This window comes from Scomber scombrus, chromosome 10 (assembly GCF_963691925.1).
Source record: "Scomber scombrus chromosome 10, fScoSco1.1, whole genome shotgun sequence".
Lineage (NCBI taxonomy): Eukaryota > Metazoa > Chordata > Actinopteri > Scombriformes > Scombridae > Scomber > Scomber scombrus.
This window is the reverse complement of record NC_084979.1, coordinates 26208823-26231732: the sequence shown is the minus strand read 5'-3', so window position 1 is coordinate 26231732 and position 22910 is coordinate 26208823. Positions and strand designations below refer to the sequence as shown.

Here is a 22910-nt window from a genome sequence, read left to right as displayed (position 1 = left end):
CAAAATACTTTAGACTCTGATGTATTTATTTGTGGTGCCTTGTTTCATATATTTATTAAAGAATGATTGGCATTAAAATGTTTTTCCCCTTATATACTCGCATTCTCGCACTTCCTGCATCAACACTTCCCCCCCAGTATAGTGGTGGTCGTCAAACAAATTGCACAATTATATTATGGAAAAGTGTCGAAGCAATGGGGAACGTCATTTCCGGTGGAATATTCCAGCGGATTTACCCTTGGTCTTTAAAAGGACGTGCCTAAAAGCGGCTGTGAAGTTGACAGGTAAACGGCCATATCTTCTGTGTGTGCTATTGACAGCGAAGCAAACACATCAGTGAGATAACAGACAGATAAAGGAGAAAAAAACCGTCTGCGTGAAAAAAAGAAAAAGACAAGAAAAAGACGATACGTTGCAGTGTTCGTGAGCGTTTAGACGTCTCCATCATTTGATTTGTATAGTCTCTGTAATCTGTGGAGGTCCTTTCAGGTAAGATGGAATGCACGTTATGTATGGTACCCTTATAATGGGGAAGAGGTAGTTTACAATAGATACCATTTGCGGCATCATTTGGTTGTGACGCAGTTGCGCAGTTGCTTCGGCCTTTTTTCTTAAGATGCTGAGGCGTCCATACCAAATATACACCTGTTACTCTGTTGTTGTTCTCATGTCTCTGGTGATGTTTTCCTGTGTGCACGGGGGGATATTGGCCGTCTGGTGCTGCATTAATGTACACAAGACTGGTGATAAGGATAAAGCGTTGCGCATTAAGGCTCCTGCTTCGCATCTCGGATGCAGAAGTAGCAAAGGATTTGGGAATCCTTAAAGGAAATGGCTGAATGATGTAGCCTTAAGCCAGCTTTGTAATTGATATTGTGGCAGTGTGTTTTCAAAAATTAACAAAAACATAGACAAACAATTAAGGGAGATCGTTTATGCACGTGATTTAACGTTGGATTCAGCCATCAAGTTGTAATGTTACAGCTATTCCGCAACATTTCAAGTCAGCAGTGGACTGATTTACAAACGCAGTGTGTTGTTGCCAAAACTGATCACTAAAATCTTATTAGGGGCTATTTTAGGATGATGATTATGTTCATTTACATCTCACATTTTGAGATAATCATGATATTCACACAGTTACAATATAAGTGATGTATGTAGGTGAAGTTAATGCTTTTAACTTGTGTCTTTCAGCTGTTGTGCTGTGGTCCAGAGACAATCATGATCCTCCTGACTCCCTCCTCTGGTAGGTATAGTATTTGTTTCTCAGTCTAGTCTCATAATCTGGATTGCTGTATGCCTACATGGACATGGGTGTTAAGCATTTGGGAAATGTTAATGGGATTAAAGCAAAGTAGATCTGCATTAACCAGATTAGGCAAGGAAACAGTGATTAATGTGCTGAGGAAGTTTTAAAGATGCTTAGATTGAATATAATAAGATGGGATAATTCACTTAGTAAAATTAACCACTGAATATACAATAATATATCCGTATACATTATCAGATGTACCGCAAGTAGCACATATCACAGTTATTATGTGCAATTAATATAATTAAGTTCAGATTTGACCTGGGAGAAATAGTTCTTTGTTATCGTATGGATATAATAATGTAAACAACACTTTTATAGTTTGAAGCTAGTTAGTGTTGGTTTAGATATTCACTCAAGTTAGAGTACACCGTGAAACTGCATTGGAAATTCACAAACCACACCCAACAGACTCTAGGGTTACATCTCCTATGACTGGTGTACATCATGTATAATTAAACACAATGTTATTGTCATTTATAGTTATTTAGTTGACTCTAAAATGTAAACAGTATAAATTCTACAGTAAATTCATTTCAGATTATTCTTATTGTGAATTTCTTCCCTTGTTTTTTGTTTTTGGCTTTAATTCGTTACCAGGTAACATAGTAGGGTATTATATAACAAGGGCCCTCCCATCATGCTTTGCACTCATTAGGCAGCAGTCCAGAAAATAGAGACCTGCTTGAAATTGACAGCGTGTATGGCTCTGGTTTATCCTCCTTTTATTAGTCCCCAAGACAGTGTATTGTCTCGAGGTTAGAGTAAAACCTGAATGTAGGATCTGCAACCCTGCAAACTTGTATACACACGGAGCTGCATGTGTGGCTCTTACTGTAAGTCAATGATTGCCCATTTAGTGAACTTGGAAAATACACGATTTTCAGATTAAATGCAGAATGTCATCTGCAGAAACTGATGTGTAGTGTTTTCTGACTTAAAGCTTTCCCCATGAAAAGTTTTCAGATAACTAATTAAATGCCAGTTTGTGATTTGTGTTAAAACACAGAATGAGAAGTAAAAAGCATGCTGTGAAGTGAAAGTGTAAGTTGTTTTTTGGCTTTCTGCTGTGTCTCATACACTGTTTTCTTTCAGATGAAGAGTCTCTTGAACTCGTCTGGCTTTGGAATCACAGGAAGTTCAGGGTGAAAAACGCTTGAAGGGTTGCTACTGCAACATTAAAAAAAGATTGAAACTTTGCAGGTCATTTATCTGTGCATACTGTCTTGGGCAGTACTATGACTTGAGAGAAAGTTATAAACTCACAAGAGAGGGAAGTGGACAGAAAACAAAGATTTCTTTGTTTGTCTTCATTAAAAAACATCACGGCTTTGTGGAGGCAGAGGCCGTTTTTGGCTGGAGTGAGGCAGACTCAGCAGTCATTCCATCTTGCTGACTAATAGTGTATGTAGCTTTGACCATTTAAAATACTGCAAATTTTGCCATCAGTGCAACTAAACATATCAAGTTAACATGACACAGTCTTACTAATTGCACTGTAAGCAAATATATGCCTTATTAACTGAGTTATTATTGATTATTGTTGATATATATAACCTCATACAGTTAAGAACTTTAAAATGCATTTTATGTTATAAAAACAAGGACACCAGAGAAGGTTGTAGATTTATTTAAAATGCTACAATCTCCATTGAAGCCCAGGCCGCAGTCGCATTCATAGATTTGAACAGCTAGCTATGTGAGTGCTGCAGCCATGTCCTTGTCTCAGGTCACTACGTTTGATCAGGCTAATTGATCTCACGTCTGGTATGTGTCAATGCAGTAGGTCCAGCTCACACTCACAGTAGCCAATGGTGTGTGTGGTAGTCCTCTAAATGTCTATAGCTTGTTCCCCTCCACCAGTGTTTGTACTGTATGTATCTGACCCCCGATAAGATCACATTTAAGTGCTAACACTTTACATGCACCCTGTTCAGATACTGTATCCTTTTGACAATTTTTCCTTAAAATATTTTCTAGATAATGAAGTTAACTGCATGTAAATATGGCTGATTTGTTTTGTGACGGTTAAATATATAACACATGTCTACTGTATAGATATAACTGATAATGTAATGTGTAGATAAAGACACACTATAATGTTGCATGCTGTAGGCTGCGCACACCTGATTGAATGATTGTACAGTAACAAATGCATTTTAGTGATCTGAAAATGGATGAATGTATCGTACGGTTGGTGTCCGTCCCATAAACATACATCTTGGTAAGTGATGCTTCTTTTACATAAGATGAGCCAATCAATTCCATAGTAATATTTTCCTTTCAGTACAGTAAAACAAGGAACACACAACATATGATGGTTTATTATCCTGTACAACGGATTTTCACTATAGATGGTGCACGAATTATTATTATCCTGTAATGACTGCTATTCGTAAAACATTCATATTACTTTTGGGATTTAAACAACTGAGATCTGACTCAAACTGTGATATAATGAGTTAACTATTCCCGTTCAGACACGTTCATCAAAAGGTCAGCTGGTATGGTCACCCGATCGTAGCAGGGATTTAGCTTTTTTTTTAATAAAAACCACAACAGAGGTTATTGACCTAACAAAGACAACTACTAACTGCTTTTGTTGTGTGGTCTCAGGTTTCTTCCAGTGTACCAACAAGCTCTTTCTGAGTGATCAGGCCACAGGACTCCAGATCAAGGAATTTGCGCGTAAAAATGCAGCTAACGCTCTGTCAGTTGCCAACATGGTCATGGGCATGGCCTCCATTCTCAGCAGTCTTAGCGGGTGAGTGAACACGCCATTATTGGATTTTACACTCCGAAACAGTCAGGATCAGCTAGTTTAACTAATGGCTTTAATCATTGTGTGGATGGATGTGGACATCAGTAACACATTTTTTTATTTTTTAAAAGAAAAGAAAAAAAGAAAACTAAACTGAACACCAAATTAAAGAAAACAAACTGATAAAACAGATCATTACGTCACTCCTTTAAAAAAAAAAAAAAAAGTTGTATATATTGTTAGTGTCTTTTTCCATTGTTTTGCCCCTTAGGGCCACCATAAGTAACTTAAAATAAAGACACAGTAATATCTTTTTCTGTTGAGAAAGACAAATATTTAACTGTATTTGTAACACTGTTGAAATCTAAACACTACTAGTTTTACTCGTGAGAACTTGCAGATATTTCACCCTTTGAAATGGGTTGCTGTCATCAAATAGCTAAACCAAACAATTTCCCCTGTTCTGTGCAGGCACCATCATGCTGCGTGTTGGCTGGTCCTGATTGGCTACCTGCTGGATTTGGCAGATGGAGCAGTTGCCAGGCGACTTGATGCTTGTTCTGCACTGGGTAAGTAGAGTGTTGTGGTTAATAGCTCTTACTAAAGATAAACTTCAACTGGGATGCTGGCAAGGCTTGCTGCACCCTTCTTTGTCTGTTTTGAATTTGGCTACGCTAGGTCAAACAGAAAGTGAGCCAGTAAAAGGAAACTCAGCTATTAAAAATATTTTTGAAACTCTTAGAGTCTTGAGAAGAGTCATACATGTTTTATATAATGTAATCTCATCTTTTTGTAAAACAATGTTTTTTAGCTTTTTCTATATTTTTAAAGACTGCTAATTATACCCTGATAAATTTCAGGGTTACGGTTTGATTATAAATGGAATGACATCCTCTTGGTGGTGCCACCTTGAAAAACTCCCAATGCAAATACACAGCATATAAAATAACCACTGCTGGTATATTTTCAAAAGCCCACAGCCCCATATTTAGTAAATCAGGAGATAAAAATAGCCGTTTTACCATTGCATTGTTCACATTTTCTCCCAAGCCCAAAATAGCTTCCAGGTGCATCACAATACATAGTTGGCTGCACATTTCAGAGGGCTTTGTGTCCCGACAGAATTTTTCTGCATGACTTTGCAGGTGGATGTTGTTGTGCCCCCCACGTATTTTGTCAAATGAACAATCACTTTCTGATTAAGCAGCCTAATTCCACAGGATCACGACCCAATTGTCTATGTTATCCCGTTGCTTTGGGTTCTCTGCATATCTGAAATTGCTAAAATTGTTGACCCTTGGCTGTGGAATTCCACCTCGTTCATTTGGAGCGTGGCCTGAATCACCTCATCCTCATCTGCTGAAAACATGCTCCATGCTCCTGAGGGATAAAGAGACAAGGCAGGGGAGAATGTTGTTTATAGAATTGCTGCCCGTTGGGCTGACACTGGAATTTCCACTTGGAGATTTTTGCACGTACGCAAACAACTGTCACATGTCAGTAACACTGGCGATGACCACGCTGAAGAGGTGATAATATACTTGATACACTGACTTTGAAAGAATGTAAATCCATGGCTAAGGCATGTTGTTGTGTTGGTAATAATAGGACAGTCAGCACTCACCGGTGACCTTTTTAAAGCAGATGATTCAGAATACATTATTTTTAGTAGGGCTTTGTCTGTCAGCTGTGAAATCCTAACACCATGATAATTCATTCCTCCCTGTGAAGTTCACATTGACACTGATATTGACATTGACGTCTTTTTTCATGCTCAGGTGCAAAGCTAGATGATTTTGCTGACTTCACAACCTTTGGCATTGCCACATCGTTGCTCCTGAGGACACCTGACCTCCTGGACAACATCCTATGCATGTGTTACGTCCTGTCTGTGTTCGTCCGCCTCTGTTTCTTCTCAAGTGGTAAGTCTCAAAGATGTAGTGTTATTGTACATCAGGGGTGGGCAAACATTTTGGCTCAGGGGCCACAATGAGTTGTAAAATTTGACAGACGGGCCAGGCCAGCATCAGATGGATGGAAAGTGTTTGTGTGAACTAATATAAATTACACGTAAAAGCCATTAAATGACTCAGTATTTTTGTTTAACTCGCTGGCTAAGTCTTCGCCAATTAGTTCTACATGGCGAGTCACTGTCCTGCGTGATAAACTAATTTTTTCAAATTAGTTTTTGCTCTCTGGACACAAGAGAGCAGCTGTTTCTACCACGCATTCTTTCAAAAATTCCCCTTCGGAGAAAGGCTTGCTGGCCTTTGCTAATTTGAATGCCAGCAAATAACTTGCCTTAGTGCTTGACTCTTGAATGGTAGTTTGTCCGAGAAAAGTATTTTGCCGATCCTGTAAATTGGCTGCCAACCTCTCAGCAATAGCCGTCCTTTCTTGCGTTGACTGGCTGCTAGCGTAGTTAACATGGCGAAAAAATATTTAGCTGTCCACTCCTTATTAAACACTCACTATGGACTTTTCTTTTTTTTGGTCCACTCAGTGTTACAGAGGGTTTCAATGAGAGGATAGAGAGGATAAACCAGACTCCAGCAACGGTCAATTGTGTCTGGAGTGCGCCATCTAGTGGGATCAACTTAAACGCTGGGTATTGCAGGAAATGTACTAATTTATAATTTGGACAATTCTGTACCAATATTCGATGGGCTGGAGTAAAAAGCCCAAATGGCCGTATATGACCGGGGCCGTAGTTTGCCCATCCCTGTTGAACACTGTAGGTTATGTAAGTAATGTTGTCAGACATTATTATTCAATAATTTTTTTTCAACCTGTTGTCCTCAGGTCAAGAAAGGACAGGAGGAAGGGAGGAAGGAAAGAAATAAATGAGTAAGGAAGGATGGAGGAAAAGAGGAAGGGAGGAAGGAGAGAAGGAAGGAAGGAAGGAAGGAAGGAAGTAAGGAAGGTAGGAAGGAACGAAGGAAGGAAGGAAGGAAGGAAAGAAGTAAGGAGGGAGGGAGGAAAAGAGGAAGGGAGGAAGGAAGGAAGGAGAGAAGGAAGGAAGGAAGGAAGGAAGAAAAGGAGGAAGGGAGGAAAGAAGGAAGGAAGGAAGGAAGGAACGAATAAAGGAAGGAAGGAAGGAAATGAGTAAGGAGTAAGGAGGGATGAGGAAAAGAGGAAGGAAGGAAGGATTGAAGGAAGGAAGGAAGGAAGAAATGAAGGAAGGATGGAAAGGAGTAAGGAGGGAGGGAGGAAAAGAGGAAGGAAGTAAGGAGAGAAGGAAGGGTGGAAGGAAAGGAAGAAGGAATGAAGGAAGGAAGGAGGAGGGAGCAAATAAAGAGGGAAGGAGGGGAGAACGAAGGAAAAATTAAAGAAAGAGGGAGGAAAGAAGGAACAGTCAAAAGAGATGGGGTCAATTTGACCCAGGAGTACAATAGGAGGGTTAATGAAGATGTTTTCTTGTTTGGTCCCTAGGCATCCCATTCATGTATCGTGGCCTGCCCTGCATCTACTCTTCAGCCATCCTGGCCAGTGCCTCTCTGCTGTCGGGGGGAAACATGGCCATGTTGCGGGTCATCGCAGTGGCCATGATCCTATTCATGATCAGTCAGAACTTCTACCCCCACGACAGAGTGCTGGAGTCTCAGGCCTGGAAAAAAGCAGTCTACGCTGGAGGTACAGTCATTAGAAAACAACTGTACAGATTACTGCCAGAGCTAAAGATTAAAGTAATGATTTATCATATTTTTTAAATCATATTTTAGTTACAACATCTAGCATCTGCATGTAGTAAAGGTATTTAGCCATGCAAATAGTTTGGATTTTACATGTCCAGATTTAGACTTACCTATCTGCCACTACCCCATTACACTGGAGGTGAATCTTTGAACAACTTAAAAGCAACAACGTGCAGGTTAGGATAATCTACCGAAATTTCTGTCAACTGTTTTCAGTAGGATTATCTTTAGTCACACTTGTGGCATGGCGGCAATATCAGTTGGTCAATCTACCACTTTGGTCCAGACTGAAATATCTCAGCAGCTACTGCATGGATCTATGATCTCCAGAGAAAGAATTCTAATGACTTTGTGATTGCCTGATTTATTCTCTATAGTGCCACCATTTGTGTGTTTATTTTTTCTAAAAATTTCATGGGGCATTTTATGGCTTTATTAAATTGCAGTAAAAGATGACAGGAACTGAGGGGAGAGAGGGGAACTGCACGCATCAGTGGTCTGTTGCCGGATTCAAATTGTAAACATTGCAGTTATGTTGCATGCATCCTAGTGATAGACTGTTACAGTCAAGGGTCTTAACTAGTGGACTAATGGGACATGGTGGCCTTTGTAGTTTTAAGTGAATTGTTTAGATAAATATTGGATGAATTACCTTGAAATTTGTCTGAATATATCTGCAATATACAATGGCATGGTATCAGGGTAAAGATATCACAGTAGCCATTATATCTGAAAAACATCAGCATATTAGCACAGTCACTGTGGGAATGTTAGCATGCTGTTATGTTAGAAATTAGCTCAAAGCTTTGATTTACTCTAGGTAGTAATCTAGACATTTATCTGCACAATGTTTCTGGCAATGCATGCTGCCTTTGCTTTCAATTTTCACTGATTTCCCACTGTCACTTTTTTTTTTTTTCTTTTTTTCCCCAGGAGTCATCATGGTGTTCTGCTCTTCTTTCCCACCTGCATGTGTGTACTACTTACTGTGGTCTGTCTCCTACATTTTGTTCCCAACATCCCTTTGGAGCAGCAAGGTGTAAAAGGGTTGTTGGCTTTGCCATAAACTCCAGAATAGTTTGACCTCTGGCCCATCTGGGTAAACTGAGGCTTCCAGACTGCTGCTGCTCCTTACTGCCATGGAGGATCCAAACTAAACATGCTCATGCACCACAGGCGAACACTCGCTCTATTTAACCTTTATTTTGATGTGACACCTCTAAGACAAAACCAGGATTGAAGAGAGTTGGGTGAGAAGGACATGTTAATGTTAGTTGTAAGGATTAACTGTCATGCTGTCTTACTTGGTGCACATTCACTGAAGCCATGGTGACTTGTTCAAAAAAACTGAATTTTCATCAGGTTCATCTCTTGTGTAATCTCCCTACCACAGTATTAATCCAATCTTTCATCAGTGTTGTGAAAGTGCGGCAGCAGGGCACATCATCCTTTCTATTTCAAATGAAACAACTGCATACATTTTTTGTATGTTCTTACCTCCAATTTGGTTTTTTAAAATGTTTAATTTTGTCATTACATAGCACATTGAAACAACTTTTTCCCAGTGTTGAGTATAGCTGAATGAGTAACTGTTTGAGTGCTCAGTAGGTAAGGCCTCCGATCTATAAATGATTTCTCAGCAGCATTTTCAAGATTCAAAATTCAGTGTCCTTTCTGTTTTTTTCTTTAACAAAGTGACGGGCATTCATACAGCATTATGACTGTGTTACCTGACAGCTGTTTATCAGGGTTGGGTTCATTTAATTTCCATAGTATTCAGGTCAGGGGTGTGTATTTCCTCCAAATCATTTTCCATTAGTAATTAAGTATGTTTTGAATGGATTTAACTGAAGCGCACTGACCCCACTCGTGGCCTCTTTGAATTAAGGACTTGTTTTTCTTTTGTTTATATTTCAAGACTTTTAGTTTTTTAACAAGTTGTCACTTTGTCCAAGAAACTATGTGTTAGATTTCCAAATTTCTTCTATGTATGATTTTATTGGGTCATTGTATGTGTTCGCCTCTGTTTTAAGAGGCATTGCAGTTCAAATACTAAATCCACACTGGATCACCATCACATCTTCTGACTACAATTAAATCACTGACGTTACTGCAGTTGTTACTGATTTAGGCGGGGTCAGAAATGCAACATGAGTGAAAGTTGCAACCCGCAAATGGCACTGCAACAGCAGTTTTCTGCCTCATTTGAGTCAGTGTGAATTTACCCTCAAAGACAACACAGAAACTGCAAATCCTGCCATCTAGTGGTGAAGCACTTCATCTTTCTGCCTGTTTTGCCTCCACCCTAAAATTGTTGTTAAGCTGTTCCCCAGTCAATGTTGGCTGTGATCACTCTGCAATGCAGAGGCTTTGAATCCTTAAACCCACAGAGGTTGAGGAAGGAAAGGATACGTGTGTTGTTACTCTTTAACTTGGCCAGTATTCAGTCTGAGGGACATAACTTTCTTTTGTAAATCAGTCCTTTTCATTTAGGACACTTTTATGGCATCACTCATCGTGTCTCACAATTGGTATTTGTGCCTCTGAGCTGAGACTATATATTGTGAGTGACATGGGGAGATTATAGCCTATAGTTTTATAAAGCTGTACAGAAACTACAGTTCAAAGTACTATTGAGAAATATAAGATAACAGCACAGAGTAACAGGTAAATACATCTGTTCTCAGCCCTAAATATTATAAATGCTTAAATTGATCTTATAGAAATGGTCATCTTTGAGCTTGTAATCAGAGGTGTCAAAATAAAGGGTATGACATCACTTGCATTGAAGTTCAGTGACTTTAATTTTTTGAACCTTCTATAAGCCATAACTCATAGTTTTAGCAAGTTGTGAGTTATCTAAATGAGTCTACCTAACGGAGCTCTACCTCAAAAGCTCTGTTTTTATTTTTTTTTAAATAATGCAAGAGGTCACGTCTTCTGATTCGGATACTGATCTAAACCCACAGTGGGGGTTGACAAGGTTCGTGAATGTGCTTTAGTGCATTCAGGTTTCCTGTGTGGTTGTTTTGCTTTTCAAACTGTAAAGTCACAGTAATGTATGCATGCCGAGAGCATTATAAAATACAAAAACTGTACTTGCCCAATGCAAAAGATATTAATGAATAATAAAAGATCTGTGCTTTGATGTCTGTACATTTTTGACAATAAAGAGGTAATAATGAATACTTGCTTTCATCCTTCATTCATCATGTCATCAATATTTCACTGTGGAAGTACAAAGTAAGATACTTTCCTGCAACTTAACAGTCAATTCAGTCCAATTCAGTCTAAACATTTAGATTAATCTGCTGAATCTAAAACCTAAAGTTACAGATTATAGGCTGTCATTGTAGATCACACTTTACATGGGTGTTGAAATATGGTTGTACTACGAGAGCAGTCCAGCCTTTCTGTTATACTCAAATATGTCCATTTCATCAGGAACACAAATGTCTTTAGTAGCAGCTAGGTGCAGTGAGGAGTCTAACAGCTTTATGATGGATGAGAAGGCAGGTCGGTCTTTGAAACTCCACATCCAACAGTACGTCATCAGATCATACCTAAAAGCATAAAAAAAGAATAAAAAAACATTTTTGTTGAAAGTTTGGCAATTAGAGAAATACACAAAAATACACATATTAATGTTAATGCCAGACGTTAGAGGAGAAGATTGATACCACTCTTCTGTAACTGTTAATTAGTGATCTTTACAGGTGCAGGTAGAGGTTGTTTTTTGCCTCTGGAGGGAGCCATGCTGTTTTCAATCTTAATGCTAAGGAAATCCACCTGGCTGCTGGTTGTACTGTAGCTTCATATTTTAAGGACAGACACGGCAGTAGCTTCTTATCTGACTCTTAACAAGAAAGCAAATGAGTCCATTTCCAAAATGTAAAACTTTTTTTCCCCACTGATTTTTCCGTAATAACTCAGAGAGAGTACTATTTGAATGAAAATTCATCACAGTGACTCAGTTGCTATTTCTGCACCAAGGGACAGTAAATCACTTCCTGTTAAGTAGCCCTATTTCTTTACTTACAAAGGTTCTCCACAGTTCTCTGGTCTCTTCATTCGATAAGACTCTTGTAGCTTTGGAAGCACAGACAGAGGCTCCAGCTCAGGATATGGAGGAGAGCCTGAGATTAAAAATAAAAAAAAGGATTCATGAAAAATAAATATGACTTTATTGGTGATACAATGCTGCTGACGATGATGTGTCCAATACTACACATTGTAGAAAATAATACATTTAAAATAGGCTAAATTGAAAATATACAATTGTGGCTAAATAATAATTTGTTTAAAGACAACAAAACATGGTGCATTACCTAAAGTAATCAGCTCATACAGGAGGATTCCAAATGACCACCTAGGGAAAAGAAAATGTGACTCCAAATCAACATATTAAACCCATTTTCTGTATGATGTAATAGGCATACAATAGCAAAAATAGATAACATGTTCTCTGTTTTTTTGTGTATGCTTCATTTCTATCCATAACTCTGCCCTTACACGTCGCTCCTGTCAATGCTGAACTGCATCATGATCCTCTCTGGAGCTTGCCATTTAAGAGGCACCTCTGCTGCCCTCTTTCTAGTTGCCAAATCCATTTTGCGTCCTCCAAATGCAACACCCAGCCCAGACACTCGGGCTGAGAGGCCTGGGCCAATTAAGATGTTCCTGGCAGCAACATCACCATGCACCAGCCTGTGCTCTGCCATCAGGTAATCCTGAGGGAAGAAATAATTATGGCAAAACATGTCAATCTTGAGTTGAAATATTCATTCAGACTTCAACATAAACAACAATTTATTCCTTCATATCTTGGGGAAATAGCAGGTGCGTAATGACCTGCTGTGGTACAGAAGGACATTTCCTATAGGACATGACATCTAAATTGTGCTAATTTGAGTGTTGCTGTTTGTTGGGAATAATTGGTCTTCAAAATGTGACTCACCAATCCTGCTGCAACCTGCTTTGCCACCAGAAAAACTGATCTCTCAGAGAAGCTCTGCGATGGAGCAGCAATGTTTGAATTCCTCTAGAGGGCAAAAGAAGTCTTGGTCATTGCACTAAATTGAGGAACTGGAGATTGCATGCATCATTGTTTACAAGTTTGGACCAAAGTCGTGTACCACCGTTACATTTTTGAGTGACCAGAGGAAGTGAAGGAGGTTGCCTGGGCTGTAGGCGTCTAAGACCAGGTACATGGGCAGACGTTTGGTCTGACAGTACAACATCTGCACCACATTCTCATGTTTACACACTCTGACATGGAACAGCACCCACTGCACAAACTCCTTAGCTTCAGGTTGGTTGGGTCCATCTATACAGAGTCACATCAATCATTAGTCATATGATGAAGTTAGCAAGCTTATTAACTATATTTTATAATAATTACAATGTATGAGAACGATAGAGGAAACTTATTTCCCTAGCCTTGTGACATTCATGCTGTACCTCGGAGGGACTTAACCACCACACTAGAGGAGGGTCCATCTTTCTTCTTCAGCAGACCTTTACAAATGGGGCCATAGCGGCCTGTCTGCCAAAACTCTAGTCCCACAAGAACACACTCCTCAGGAATTTCCCAGGGATTCAAAGCTGCCTGGACCTTTGGAGTGCTTACAGAGGCTGCAGTCACAGATACACTCTGCTGGCCTGTTAAGAAAAACACATTAACACTTGGCATTGGTGTCTGGCAATGATGTAAAAGAGGTTTTGATTGTCATAGTGTTTTTCAGTATTATACAGTATAAAGAGGATATTCAGTATTTGCAGTTCATACCATTTGTAAAATGAGCTGAGGTCCTCTGCGCTTTTTTTTTGTTCTTGTGAAGATCACAGAAAATCAGAACCACGACAAAAACTGTGCTCAAAGCCAATACAGAAGGGATGATAATAAGAGCAACAGAACCAGATGACTCTTCAGCTTAACAAGAAGTAATAGAAAAAGTGGGTTCAGAACATTTCACAAAAGTTTACTTTATTTCAACAAGAATGAGAAAACCAAAGAGAGAAATTAGCATGTGATGGATATGAAATCACATTATTTGAAGATTTCTTCCAGCTGTTTGCAATGCAGTAAAAGCCACATGTACTTTAAAACTTACAGCACATAGGGAGCGATGTATCGTTGCTACATTTTGTATCCACATCCATAAGGAGCATCTGGCATTTCTCACAAATGAGAGAAATGGCAGATCATATCAGCAGATGAAAATATAAAATCACTGCCAGAGAGAACGATCCCTGTAGAGAGTAGAACTAATTAACTCTGAAGTAACTCACAATTGAAAAATGAAGCATGTCATGGAGTATAATAGCTACAATTGACTTAAAAGTTTTCCTACCTGAAACCTGATGCCCTCGTGTGTGAGTTAACAACCTTGTAATTCAAAATTAACACGATGGCCCAGCGGTGGAGAAGTTGAAAAATTGCAATAACAGGGCTGTTATCAGCTGCTTTTAAAAATGGGCTCCGCTTTATCTGTCTGAATGCAAGGGCGCTGACCGAAGAGGTGAGCTGGAGAGTGGACTGAATGTTAATCATTAACAAATGGCCAGAAATGGTAACATTAACAGGTGTGAGGCTCACACCTATAGTACTACTGTTAAATGGTATCAAACTGTGATTAATATGCATATGAAAGTGTTAAGTTCAGTTCATTATGTATGTGTCATATGGGAAATCTGGCTCTGGCTCATCAGACTGTGAACACATGGGAGTAGAGCTGCTGCTAAAGATTTTTTTCCATTATTGATTAATCTGTTAATTATTTTCTAGATTAAGCTATTAATTGTTCGGACAATAAAATGTCAGAAAATGAAAAAAAAAAAAAAGTCAATCTAAAATGTCTTCTTTTGTCCACAACCCAAAAATATTCAGTTTAGTATCATAGAGGACTAAAGAAACCAGAAAATAATCACAATTGAGGAGCTGGAACCAGAGAATTTTGATTTTTTTTTTTTTTTAAATGGCTCAAAGCAATTAATTTATTATCAAAATAGTTGGCAATTAATTTTCTGTTGATTGATTAATCCACTTATTGTTTTATCTCTACATAGGAAGAAAAAACATCTAAATGGGTAAATTAAAACCAGTAAGAATCATTAAAAAACAAAACAATGAGTATTAAGTGTGTGACATTTTCATACAAATCATAAAGCCTCGTTGACAGGCAGCTGTTATAATTTGTGTAAGTAGCATTTAACAACAGTATAGTGGTATCGGTGTTGCTGTTGGGTGCTTAGATTGAGGTTCAATTTTAAGACTATTACAACCAGTAGAGGGCAGAATTGCGCAAGAAATTGCGCCGAGCAAACAGGCGACTCCTCATCTCTGACAGGAGGAAAGGTTGGAAATCTCCAAACGCATCTCATGGACCTAAAAGTACAAAATAGATCTCAACAACCCCTTAAAAGTAGCTGTCCAGTGCGTTGGGGACACATACAATTTGGCACAAACGTCTGACCAAATTGCCAAACTGTATGTCGACTATGTTGAACTTACACCAGCCAATTCCCACGTGAAAATATGCGTTCCTATGCGGGAACTCCGCCTTTCTAAACACACCATGGAAACAAAACCCAGCGCTTCTTAGACACAAAAGACCCGCCTCTTGCCAGTCATTATTGGTTCAATGAATACGGTTTGGGACTGCCCCCTAATCTCTGATTGGGCAGGAATCCTTGCAATCAGGAAAGCAACACGGAAAACGATCCAAAAAAAAGTTGTGGAGTGAAGCCTAATCGGATCACGGCTCTTGCATGCTGCTGCGTATTTTCTAGTAGAAAAAAAATCCTCAGAGTGCCTGTGGAGAAGTAGGGGGGATTGCAGTGCGCGCAACGGAGGACAAGGAGTAGGGTTTCGGTGTTTGGGAAGATCATATAACCGCCGGGTTCAGAGGAGGGACAGGTATGTTTTCCCGTTTCCAAGGACTGTCTTGCTGATGTCACCGAGGAGGAGGGCAGAAGGACAGGTGCGCAGAGTAAAGTTGCCTCTCCAGTAAGGCTTGAATGAAGAGCTGTCACAGAGCAGCGAGAAACCAAACAGCTGATTGTCTTTGTGGGAAGTCAGGTTAAGATTCTTTTTTTAGGGAGGGGGGAGTTTTGCAGAATTTTTCTCGAAACTCTTTTCTTGGCTGAGATATCAATCTGGCATTTTCTTGAAGTCTTAAGTGGAATATTACGCTTTTGGAGCTGACGGGCTCTCTGGTGCGCACAGACTGCGAGACTCACAGGATCTGCTCTGTTATATCAGTGTTTAACGGGGTGCAGGAAGCTTTTTTTTAAGTGCACATTGTTGTGAACTGGGGGGGGAGTGTGGGATCCAGACGCCCCAGCATCAGAACCAACACTTTCCACTTCAATGCGACACTGACGCAGCTGGTCTCGCATCCCAGTCGCAGACAGGTGATGCTCGAGTAATTCAATGGAAGGATCGACCATCACCAGAGGGAGTTTGATCTGAAAAAAGACTTGGTGTTTCTACGTGGAATGGAATACAACACAAGTAAGCAGCCTTAACTTCTATAAATCTGCAATGATTTTTCCGTGCGTCATTGCGTCTTAGGAGCAGAAGCGGGTCTTGCGTTGAAGGACAATCGTTCTTGGACTTCCTTTTACAGGTTTACAGGAGCTACCAACAATGTCCAAGACACTGAAGAAGAAGAAGCACTGGTCCACGAAAGTGCAGGAGTGCAGCGTGTCGTGGGGAGGTTCCGCGGAGTTGGTCACGGTGGTTGAGGTGCGTGGCGGCGCTGAGCTTGGAGAGTTCCCCCACCTCGGACACATCGTTTCGGAGGCGATGGTTTGTCACGCCGGGAGGTTTCCCAGCAGCGGGGACGTGCTGCTGGAGGTGAACGGCACTCCGGTGAGCGGACTCACCAACCGAGACACACTGGCTGTCGTCCGTCACTTTCGAGAGCCCATCCGCCTGAAGTCTGTGAAACCAGGTGTGTTCCCCGACCTTACTTTGAATCACAAAGACCACCCGCACCCTTCCAACTCCCACATACTGTACACAACCACGTCTGCTATGTGTGTGAATTGTTTAAAAAGGGGATCAGAGTAACCTGAAAATTGAGATTCGTATAGGACAGGTGTGAGTTGTAGGCTGCCATGAATAAATCAGAATGACTTTGGGGTAAAGCCTCACAGCTGAGCCCCTGTGTGTGTGTGTGTGTGTGTGTGTGTGTGTGTGTGTGTGTGTGTGTGTGTGTGTGTGTGTGTGTGTGTGTGTGTGTGTGTGTGTGTGTGTGTGTGTGTGTGTGTGTGTGTGTGTGTGTGTTTATATTTAGAAGCAAGTCTCCAGGTTAGTTTATGTTGTGTCTAAAGCAATAAATTGTCTATCTGCATGGCTCCTATTCATTCATGTGGGAGACACAACATTTATCACAGTGTTACTTGTGCTGCGGTACAATCCTGCCAAACAGCAGGAGTGAGGGACATGCTGCGTTTAAGCATGTTTGCTCAGAGTGCCCAGATCTGCATGTACACTACAACATAAGCCATGGTCATTAAGCTTGCAGCCCTTTTCCTGAACTCAGTTTGTAATCTTCTTTTGCATCCACGCACAATTTCCTACTCTGGGCTCCTGTACAATCACACACTCATATAATCATCACACTCACTGGTTAAATGTCACCGCAATTATCTATTTGTAAACTCTAATTTAGTTTTTTGTTACATCACTTGCGAGCAATTACTTACTTATGGCCCACAGCTATGCCCAATGAGTGTTGTCGTAAATGTGTCAAAACGTGCTGACATTCAAACTCTACAAGTCATGTGGGACAGAAAGGGTGTGTGCTCGTATGGACGGATAGATGGTTGCATTTGATGCAGGCACAGCTCAGTGTGGCACATTGCAAACGCTTAGCAGGGATTTGTTAATGGTTGCTTTGCCAGCTTACAGTGTTGGTCTGCTTGCAGCATTGAAGTGAGTCCAAGTCTAATTGAATCAATTAGGCCCATATCCTTAAATCCCCAGGATGCTGTGAAAGCCTGGCGACACGGTTTGACACCTTGACTGTCTGGCATTTCTGCCTCCACGGTGGTTTTCGGTGAAGGGGGAAGGGTCTTTCTGCTTCACATTAAGTTTACCTGTTGATAAGGTTTAAGGTGGTTTAAATCAATAACTCCTTATTATAATATTTTTTTCTGTATCAGTGTTCAATGCATTGAGCTTAATTCCACCTTTATGCATCCGTCACCTGAGACCAATTTTAACAGAAACAAAACAAAAAACTAAATTTCTAAGCTTTAATTATAGTTTGTGGGGGATCAAACTCATCATGATATAATTACACTGACAATAGTATTGATCTAGCCCATGATCACTTTTTGTGATTGTAGCATTTCAAACATAATGGAGGTGATTTGTGTATTGGTTAGACTGTTTAATCCTGCATTTAGCCATTAGGACATAAGTTAAGTGAAAGTGTGCATTATCACATTTGCACATAATTACCATTTCCGTGTTTTTTTTTTATCATTTTCTCTTGACATTGCATTATGTAATGTTACTTGTATGTTAAGTGATGCTCGAGCTACACTCGGATGTGTGCGGGCTTCTTACCATAGGCTCCTGCCTTTCCCCTTGGGCCTCGCTGTGTGTTTATCTCTCAGTCCCCTTTCTCATAATTAATTCACGCATCATCCATTATTGATAGTTGCCCGGTGCCAAGATGAGACGGCGGCTGATGGGCGGATCAAACGCTAGCCGACTGGTGTGGGTATATAAACTTGTATTCTCGTGAGGATATATTTTGAGGAATGAAGAGTGGAGTTTGGGGTCAATTTTTTGTACTTTTGTAGACAACACAGTATTGTTTGTGTACCTTGTGTTTGCACAACACAGCAAAACATGTTACACCAGCCTGAAAGGGAAGAATTCACTGTTCATTATTTCAGCGTGTCTCCACATTAGGATTTTTTTTCTCTTTTTCTTGCTGCCTAGTTTGTCTTTACTTTATCTCCTCCCTTTAGCCGATTATGCCTTATCATCACATTTCGCCATTCCCCTCGACTCTGGTATTTTCTTTCCTTCACTACATTATTTTATATTCCACTCTGATTCTTCCTTTGCTTGTGCCCCCTTCTTCCTAATCCTCCTCCATCACCACTACAGCACAAATGTCCTCTTTTTTCTTATAGTAAATCAAATTATTAACATTTTGAACAATCTTTCTCCACAGTTTCACTCCCTTAAGTGTTTCCCACTTAAGTAAGTCATTTTAATTACCTGCCACGATAATTACAACCACAGCTTCGAAATCAAAACATGCCTCGGTGCCTTTATTACAGTCAAGACGTCACAACCTTTCTCCTGTGCAGTCAGGGCAGAAAACTGAAGTTCGTCTCGAGTGGTCCTCTGGCTTCAGACCAGCCGATGCACTCAGTATGCAGCTCCCATACTGAGACATGAGCAAGGCAATAGGCAGTAACCTTGAGGGGACGATTGAGAGAAGCGTAGTGATCGCAGATACCTATTGCAGCTGAGAGACTTCAGAGTGGGGAGCTCATTGATTAATGCTGTAAACACACTTAGATCTGCTTGTTTTTGTTTCATGGAGCTTAATGGATAGACCACTTTAGCTCTCAGGTTTATAATAGGAACTGGGAAAAAATGTTTTTCAAAAGCCAGTTCCTTCTCATAGAAAGGCTGAACGACAATTAATGATAATAATAAACTGAGATGACCAAAGTTCACATTTTACAGTCCTATTCCAGAGGTTATATTTGATCACAGTATATGAATGCAAGGCAAGGCTTGGGAAAAAACATTTACCAGAGGTTAAAGTCAAAGTGTTTATTGCAATATCCTTCCTGGTAACAGATACAAACAGAACAATCTGAATTTTGTAATGGTAACTGTAGTGGATAAATGCACTTTCATGCTCAAAAATATGAGCTACAGTGGGATTATAACCATCCCATACCGCCTTAATGTAATAGTCTTATTCATTTCAACATGGGGCATAATACACTATCATGAATACAAATGCTTAAATATTATAGATCTCCCTCAGAAAGCAGTGAGGCTTTAGCATCATTGAGTAAACAACATAATCAACCTTAGATGTTAATGAGATTCTCCTTACTGGAGATTTTAACTGGGAGTGTTTTTCCTTAAATGCTAGAGAAATCTTCTCTTCTTGATTTATTTTTGAACAAATGCTCCTCATAAATATTCAGATATTGGTATTTTTGCGAATGCGAGCATTGTGGTATAGCTACAGCCAGACAAGCTAATCTCCCAAAAATCAAGACCACGCATTGTTCTCATACAAGATTTGAAGCATTTCTGTGAGCAAGCTTTTCTTCATGATTTGTGGGACTTTGACTGGAACAAGATCTCTCTCATTAATGATGTAGAGCTGGCTTGGAAAAAACTTTCATGATGCTTTTACTAATATTATAAATAAATATGCTCCCCTCTGCAAATTTAGAGTGAAAGGCTGAAACAATCCTTGGTTTTCCCTTCAGCTGTCCAGTGCAGTAAAAGAAAGAGATGTGGCCTGGGTTAACGCCAGAAAATCCAAATCCCAGGCCGCCTGGCTGATTATTAGACAGCTCCGAAATTGCTTTACCTATCTCATCAAAAGGACTACCTTTCTAAAACTACTAGTAGCTTTAATGATATTAAACATTTTGGAAAGAAATAAAACCTTCATTTGGGAGTGTAACCATGAATGAGCTGCCATGCTGCATTGTAAAACACCCTTATTGATAAATTAGCCAGATGTGAAACAGCCAAATGAGAAAAAGGTTCACTCCTCGTCACCCCCGATTAATTATATGGTTCTACCATTCAATCTTGCTCCTTTTGATGTGGTAGAGGTCCATAAAGCCTTAAAGCAACTTGATCCTAACAAATCTCCAGGTCCTGACAAGTTTGATCCTTACTTTCTGAGGTTAGCTGTAGACTCAGAACCCCTGTCTTATTGTTAATCTGACTTTTTCCAACAATAAAATTCTTTATAAATGGAAATCTGCTCATGTTCTCCCTTTGATGAAAAGCAGGGACCCCTCACCTGTTAATACATGCTGATCTCTAAATTATGTATTTTAGCTAAAAGCCTCAAAAAGTTTGTTCATGAACTATTTAAAGAATTTTTAGACTCAAATTATATTCTATCACAGCGTCAGTCAGATTTTTATAAAACAACAGCACAGTAAGCACTGCTGCTGAAGTAGTGAATGGCATTAATGAGGCACTTGACTTCAGAAACTATTGTGCAGCTCTTTGTATTGATTTGTTCAAGACTTTTGACACAGTTGACCAGGTCACCTGCTGTAAGTTCTTTTTCAAATTACTTGTCAGATAGAAGAATATGTGTCCAGTTTGCTGGCTCTTCCTCTTCCGTCCGTGGCCCACTGTTGTTCTCCATTCATGTGAATAGTCTTTGTGATAATGTATCAAACACGTCCATACATTTAATTCTATGCAGATGATACAGTTATCTATCGCTCATCCTTCTCGTTAGCATGAACCTTTGAATTCCTGCAGCCTGCCTTTTGATGTTATTCAGTCCCATTTGACTCAACTTAACTTGGTGGTAAATGCAGACAAATCCTAATTTATGATATTTTCAAATGGCAAAGAGATACCATGTAACCTTCCTAAGATCTCAATTGCTCAAGGGGTTGAAATTAATGATGCCTGCACACATTACAGCGAGCAGTGATGATCCTGTGATACTGTATAAAATAATTCTGTGATTATACAGGTGCAATGGATGGATAAAGGACACAGAAGACATATATTTTTTATCTTCAGTAATGTTTATTTTGTGTTTAAAAGATAAATGAGGTACAGTTAGTCTTGAGAATCCCCAGGAGTCTTATGCTGTACAGGAGCATTTTTATTTTGAGTGCATATAAGGAACAGCTCTAAGCGGCTATACCTACCTACTATACATTATCTAGTGAGAAATAAGATACAAAAATGTGTAATTTCACACAATCTTACCATATTTAATACCCAAGGAGAGGGTATAAAAGTTTGTTATTCACCATTTTCATTTAGGAGAGAAAGCTTTGGATAAGTACTTCAGGTATCTTACTTGAGGCTTTAATTTTGATATGCAGACTAAAATATGAAGAATTCGCAGGCAGTGAAGAGGCAATCGAGATGTTATTTTGGATCTGCAGTAAAAGACTCTTTTCATGATTGCAGTCCTTTTTACTGAAAAGGAAAAGGATGCTGAAGATAAAAGGTGACATGAGGAATCGTGAGCACAATAAGCTCAAATAACAGAGACAATTGCCACGGATTCCAAACTCGACCTGTTAAGCTTCCCCTGCAGAGGCAAACTTGGATCATTTTACACTGATACTAATCTGTGACGTTCAATGCTTCCCATGAGCTACTATGTCATAAGGTGTTATAATTTACCTTCTTGGTATGTCAGCTTTCCCTCCAACCTGTTTTGTCTGTTTCTGTTGTTTCGTAATGAACGTTACATTTTTCTATAATTCCTGTTCGACAATCACCCTAGAAGTTCCGGCACATTCTTGAACAACATTGCTGTGGTTTATACATGCGGCTGGAACGAGCATTTGAGATAAGTGACACTCGAAACTGTCTTGTGTTTATGCTGCTTTTCTGCCAATTGAAGCTATTGTCGATGGAATACCTGCTGTCAATGACTTTTGCGTGACTTTTATGGTTTACAAATTGTTGAATCTTAGCAGAATCCTTCAGTAAAAGTGGTCTTTATGAAAAATACACCACCATATAATAAATAGACCCAAAATTAGATATTGTGGATTCTTTTAGCAACCATATTATCATGTGGTAATTCCCTATTTACTTGTTTCCAAAATAGGCAATCTCAAATTCTTTAAAAAAAAATCTTGCGCACTGTTGGTGTCACATTAAGGTTAACACTTCATATGTTTGCCATCAGCAGCACAGCAGAGCAGTGAGTGCACAGTCTGTGTTAATGTGGTTCCCACTCGGCGCAGTCAGGACTTGTATGACTAAGCTGCTCTAAACTAGCTGAGAGGAGCTGTCAGGATCTCTTTGATTCTGTGGCTTCTTCTCCCAACTGTAATGTAAGTGCCTCTGTCTTTGTCATATCTGTGTCTACAGTGAAGCCCAGGTTTGTCTCAAAATGTACTTTGAGAA

General features: G+C 39.7%; 3 protein-coding genes across 6 annotated transcripts in view; 2 read left to right on the top strand and 1 right to left on the bottom strand.

Moving 5' to 3' along the window:
- The first annotated feature begins 232 nt into the window (after positions 1–232).
- Positions 233–10807, top strand: tmem269 (transmembrane protein 269). Its single transcript, XM_062427229.1, has 7 exons — positions 233–489; positions 1198–1249; positions 3932–4079; positions 4548–4645; positions 5855–5998; positions 7509–7709; positions 8705–10807. Exons 2-7 carry the CDS (start codon positions 1225–1227, stop codon positions 8812–8814), a joined length of 726 nt encoding a protein of 241 aa, XP_062283213.1. The 5' UTR covers positions 233–489; positions 1198–1224; the 3' UTR covers positions 8815–10807.
- Positions 10808–10957: 150 nt separating this feature from the next.
- Positions 10958–14280, bottom strand: si:ch73-206d17.1 (tyrosine-protein kinase STYK1). 3 transcript variants are annotated; one of them, XM_062427228.1, is made up of 10 exons: positions 14125–14280; positions 13885–14023; positions 13560–13602; positions 13232–13432; positions 12916–13097; positions 12729–12812; positions 12284–12501; positions 12100–12140; positions 11811–11907; positions 10958–11334 (listed from the first exon to the last, which is right to left on the bottom strand). In XM_062427228.1, exons 2-10 carry the CDS (start codon positions 13927–13929, stop codon positions 11163–11165), a joined length of 1083 nt encoding a protein of 360 aa, XP_062283212.1. In that variant the 5' UTR covers positions 13930–14023; positions 14125–14280; the 3' UTR covers positions 10958–11162. The 3 variants fall into 3 exon arrangements, with proteins under 3 accessions (XP_062283212.1, XP_062283210.1, XP_062283211.1); XM_062427226.1 differs by lacking the exon at positions 14125–14280 and having other exon boundaries at positions 13560–13703; positions 13885–14018; XM_062427227.1 differs by lacking the exon at positions 14125–14280 and having other exon boundaries at positions 13560–13640; positions 13885–14009.
- Positions 14281–15547: 1267 nt separating this feature from the next.
- magi3a (membrane associated guanylate kinase, WW and PDZ domain containing 3a) overlaps positions 15548–22910 on the top strand; it is a 123192-nt gene continuing 115829 nt past the window's right edge. For both annotated transcript variants that reach the window (XM_062427958.1, XM_062427956.1), the window contains exon 1: positions 15548–16728. In XM_062427958.1, the coding sequence (XP_062283942.1) occupies positions 16422–16728 (307 nt within the window). In that variant the 5' untranslated portion in view covers positions 15548–16421. The remainder of the gene's footprint in view (positions 16729–22910) is intronic.

Excerpts from the sequence above, each read along its gene's own strand:
- si:ch73-206d17.1 (XM_062427226.1), bottom strand. The coding sequence starts at position 13,942 with ATGCTCCTTATGGATGTGGATACAAAATGTAGCAACGATACATCGCTC. Across the intron at positions 12,813-12,915 it reads TCCTCTGGTCACTCAAAAAT|AGGAATTCAAACATTGCTGC; the intron begins GTAACGGTGGTA and ends TTTGCCCTCTAG. Across the intron at positions 11,908-12,099 it reads GTATGAGCTGATTACTTTAG|GCTCTCCTCCATATCCTGAG; the intron begins GTAATGCACCAT and ends TTTTAATCTCAG.
- tmem269 (XM_062427229.1), top strand. The coding sequence starts at position 1,225 with ATGATCCTCCTGACTCCCTCCTCTG. Across the intron at positions 4,080-4,547 it reads ATTCTCAGCAGTCTTAGCGG|GCACCATCATGCTGCGTGTT; the intron begins GTGAGTGAACAC and ends TGTTCTGTGCAG. Across the intron at positions 7,710-8,704 it reads AAAAGCAGTCTACGCTGGAG|GAGTCATCATGGTGTTCTGC; the intron begins GTACAGTCATTA and ends TTTTTTCCCCAG.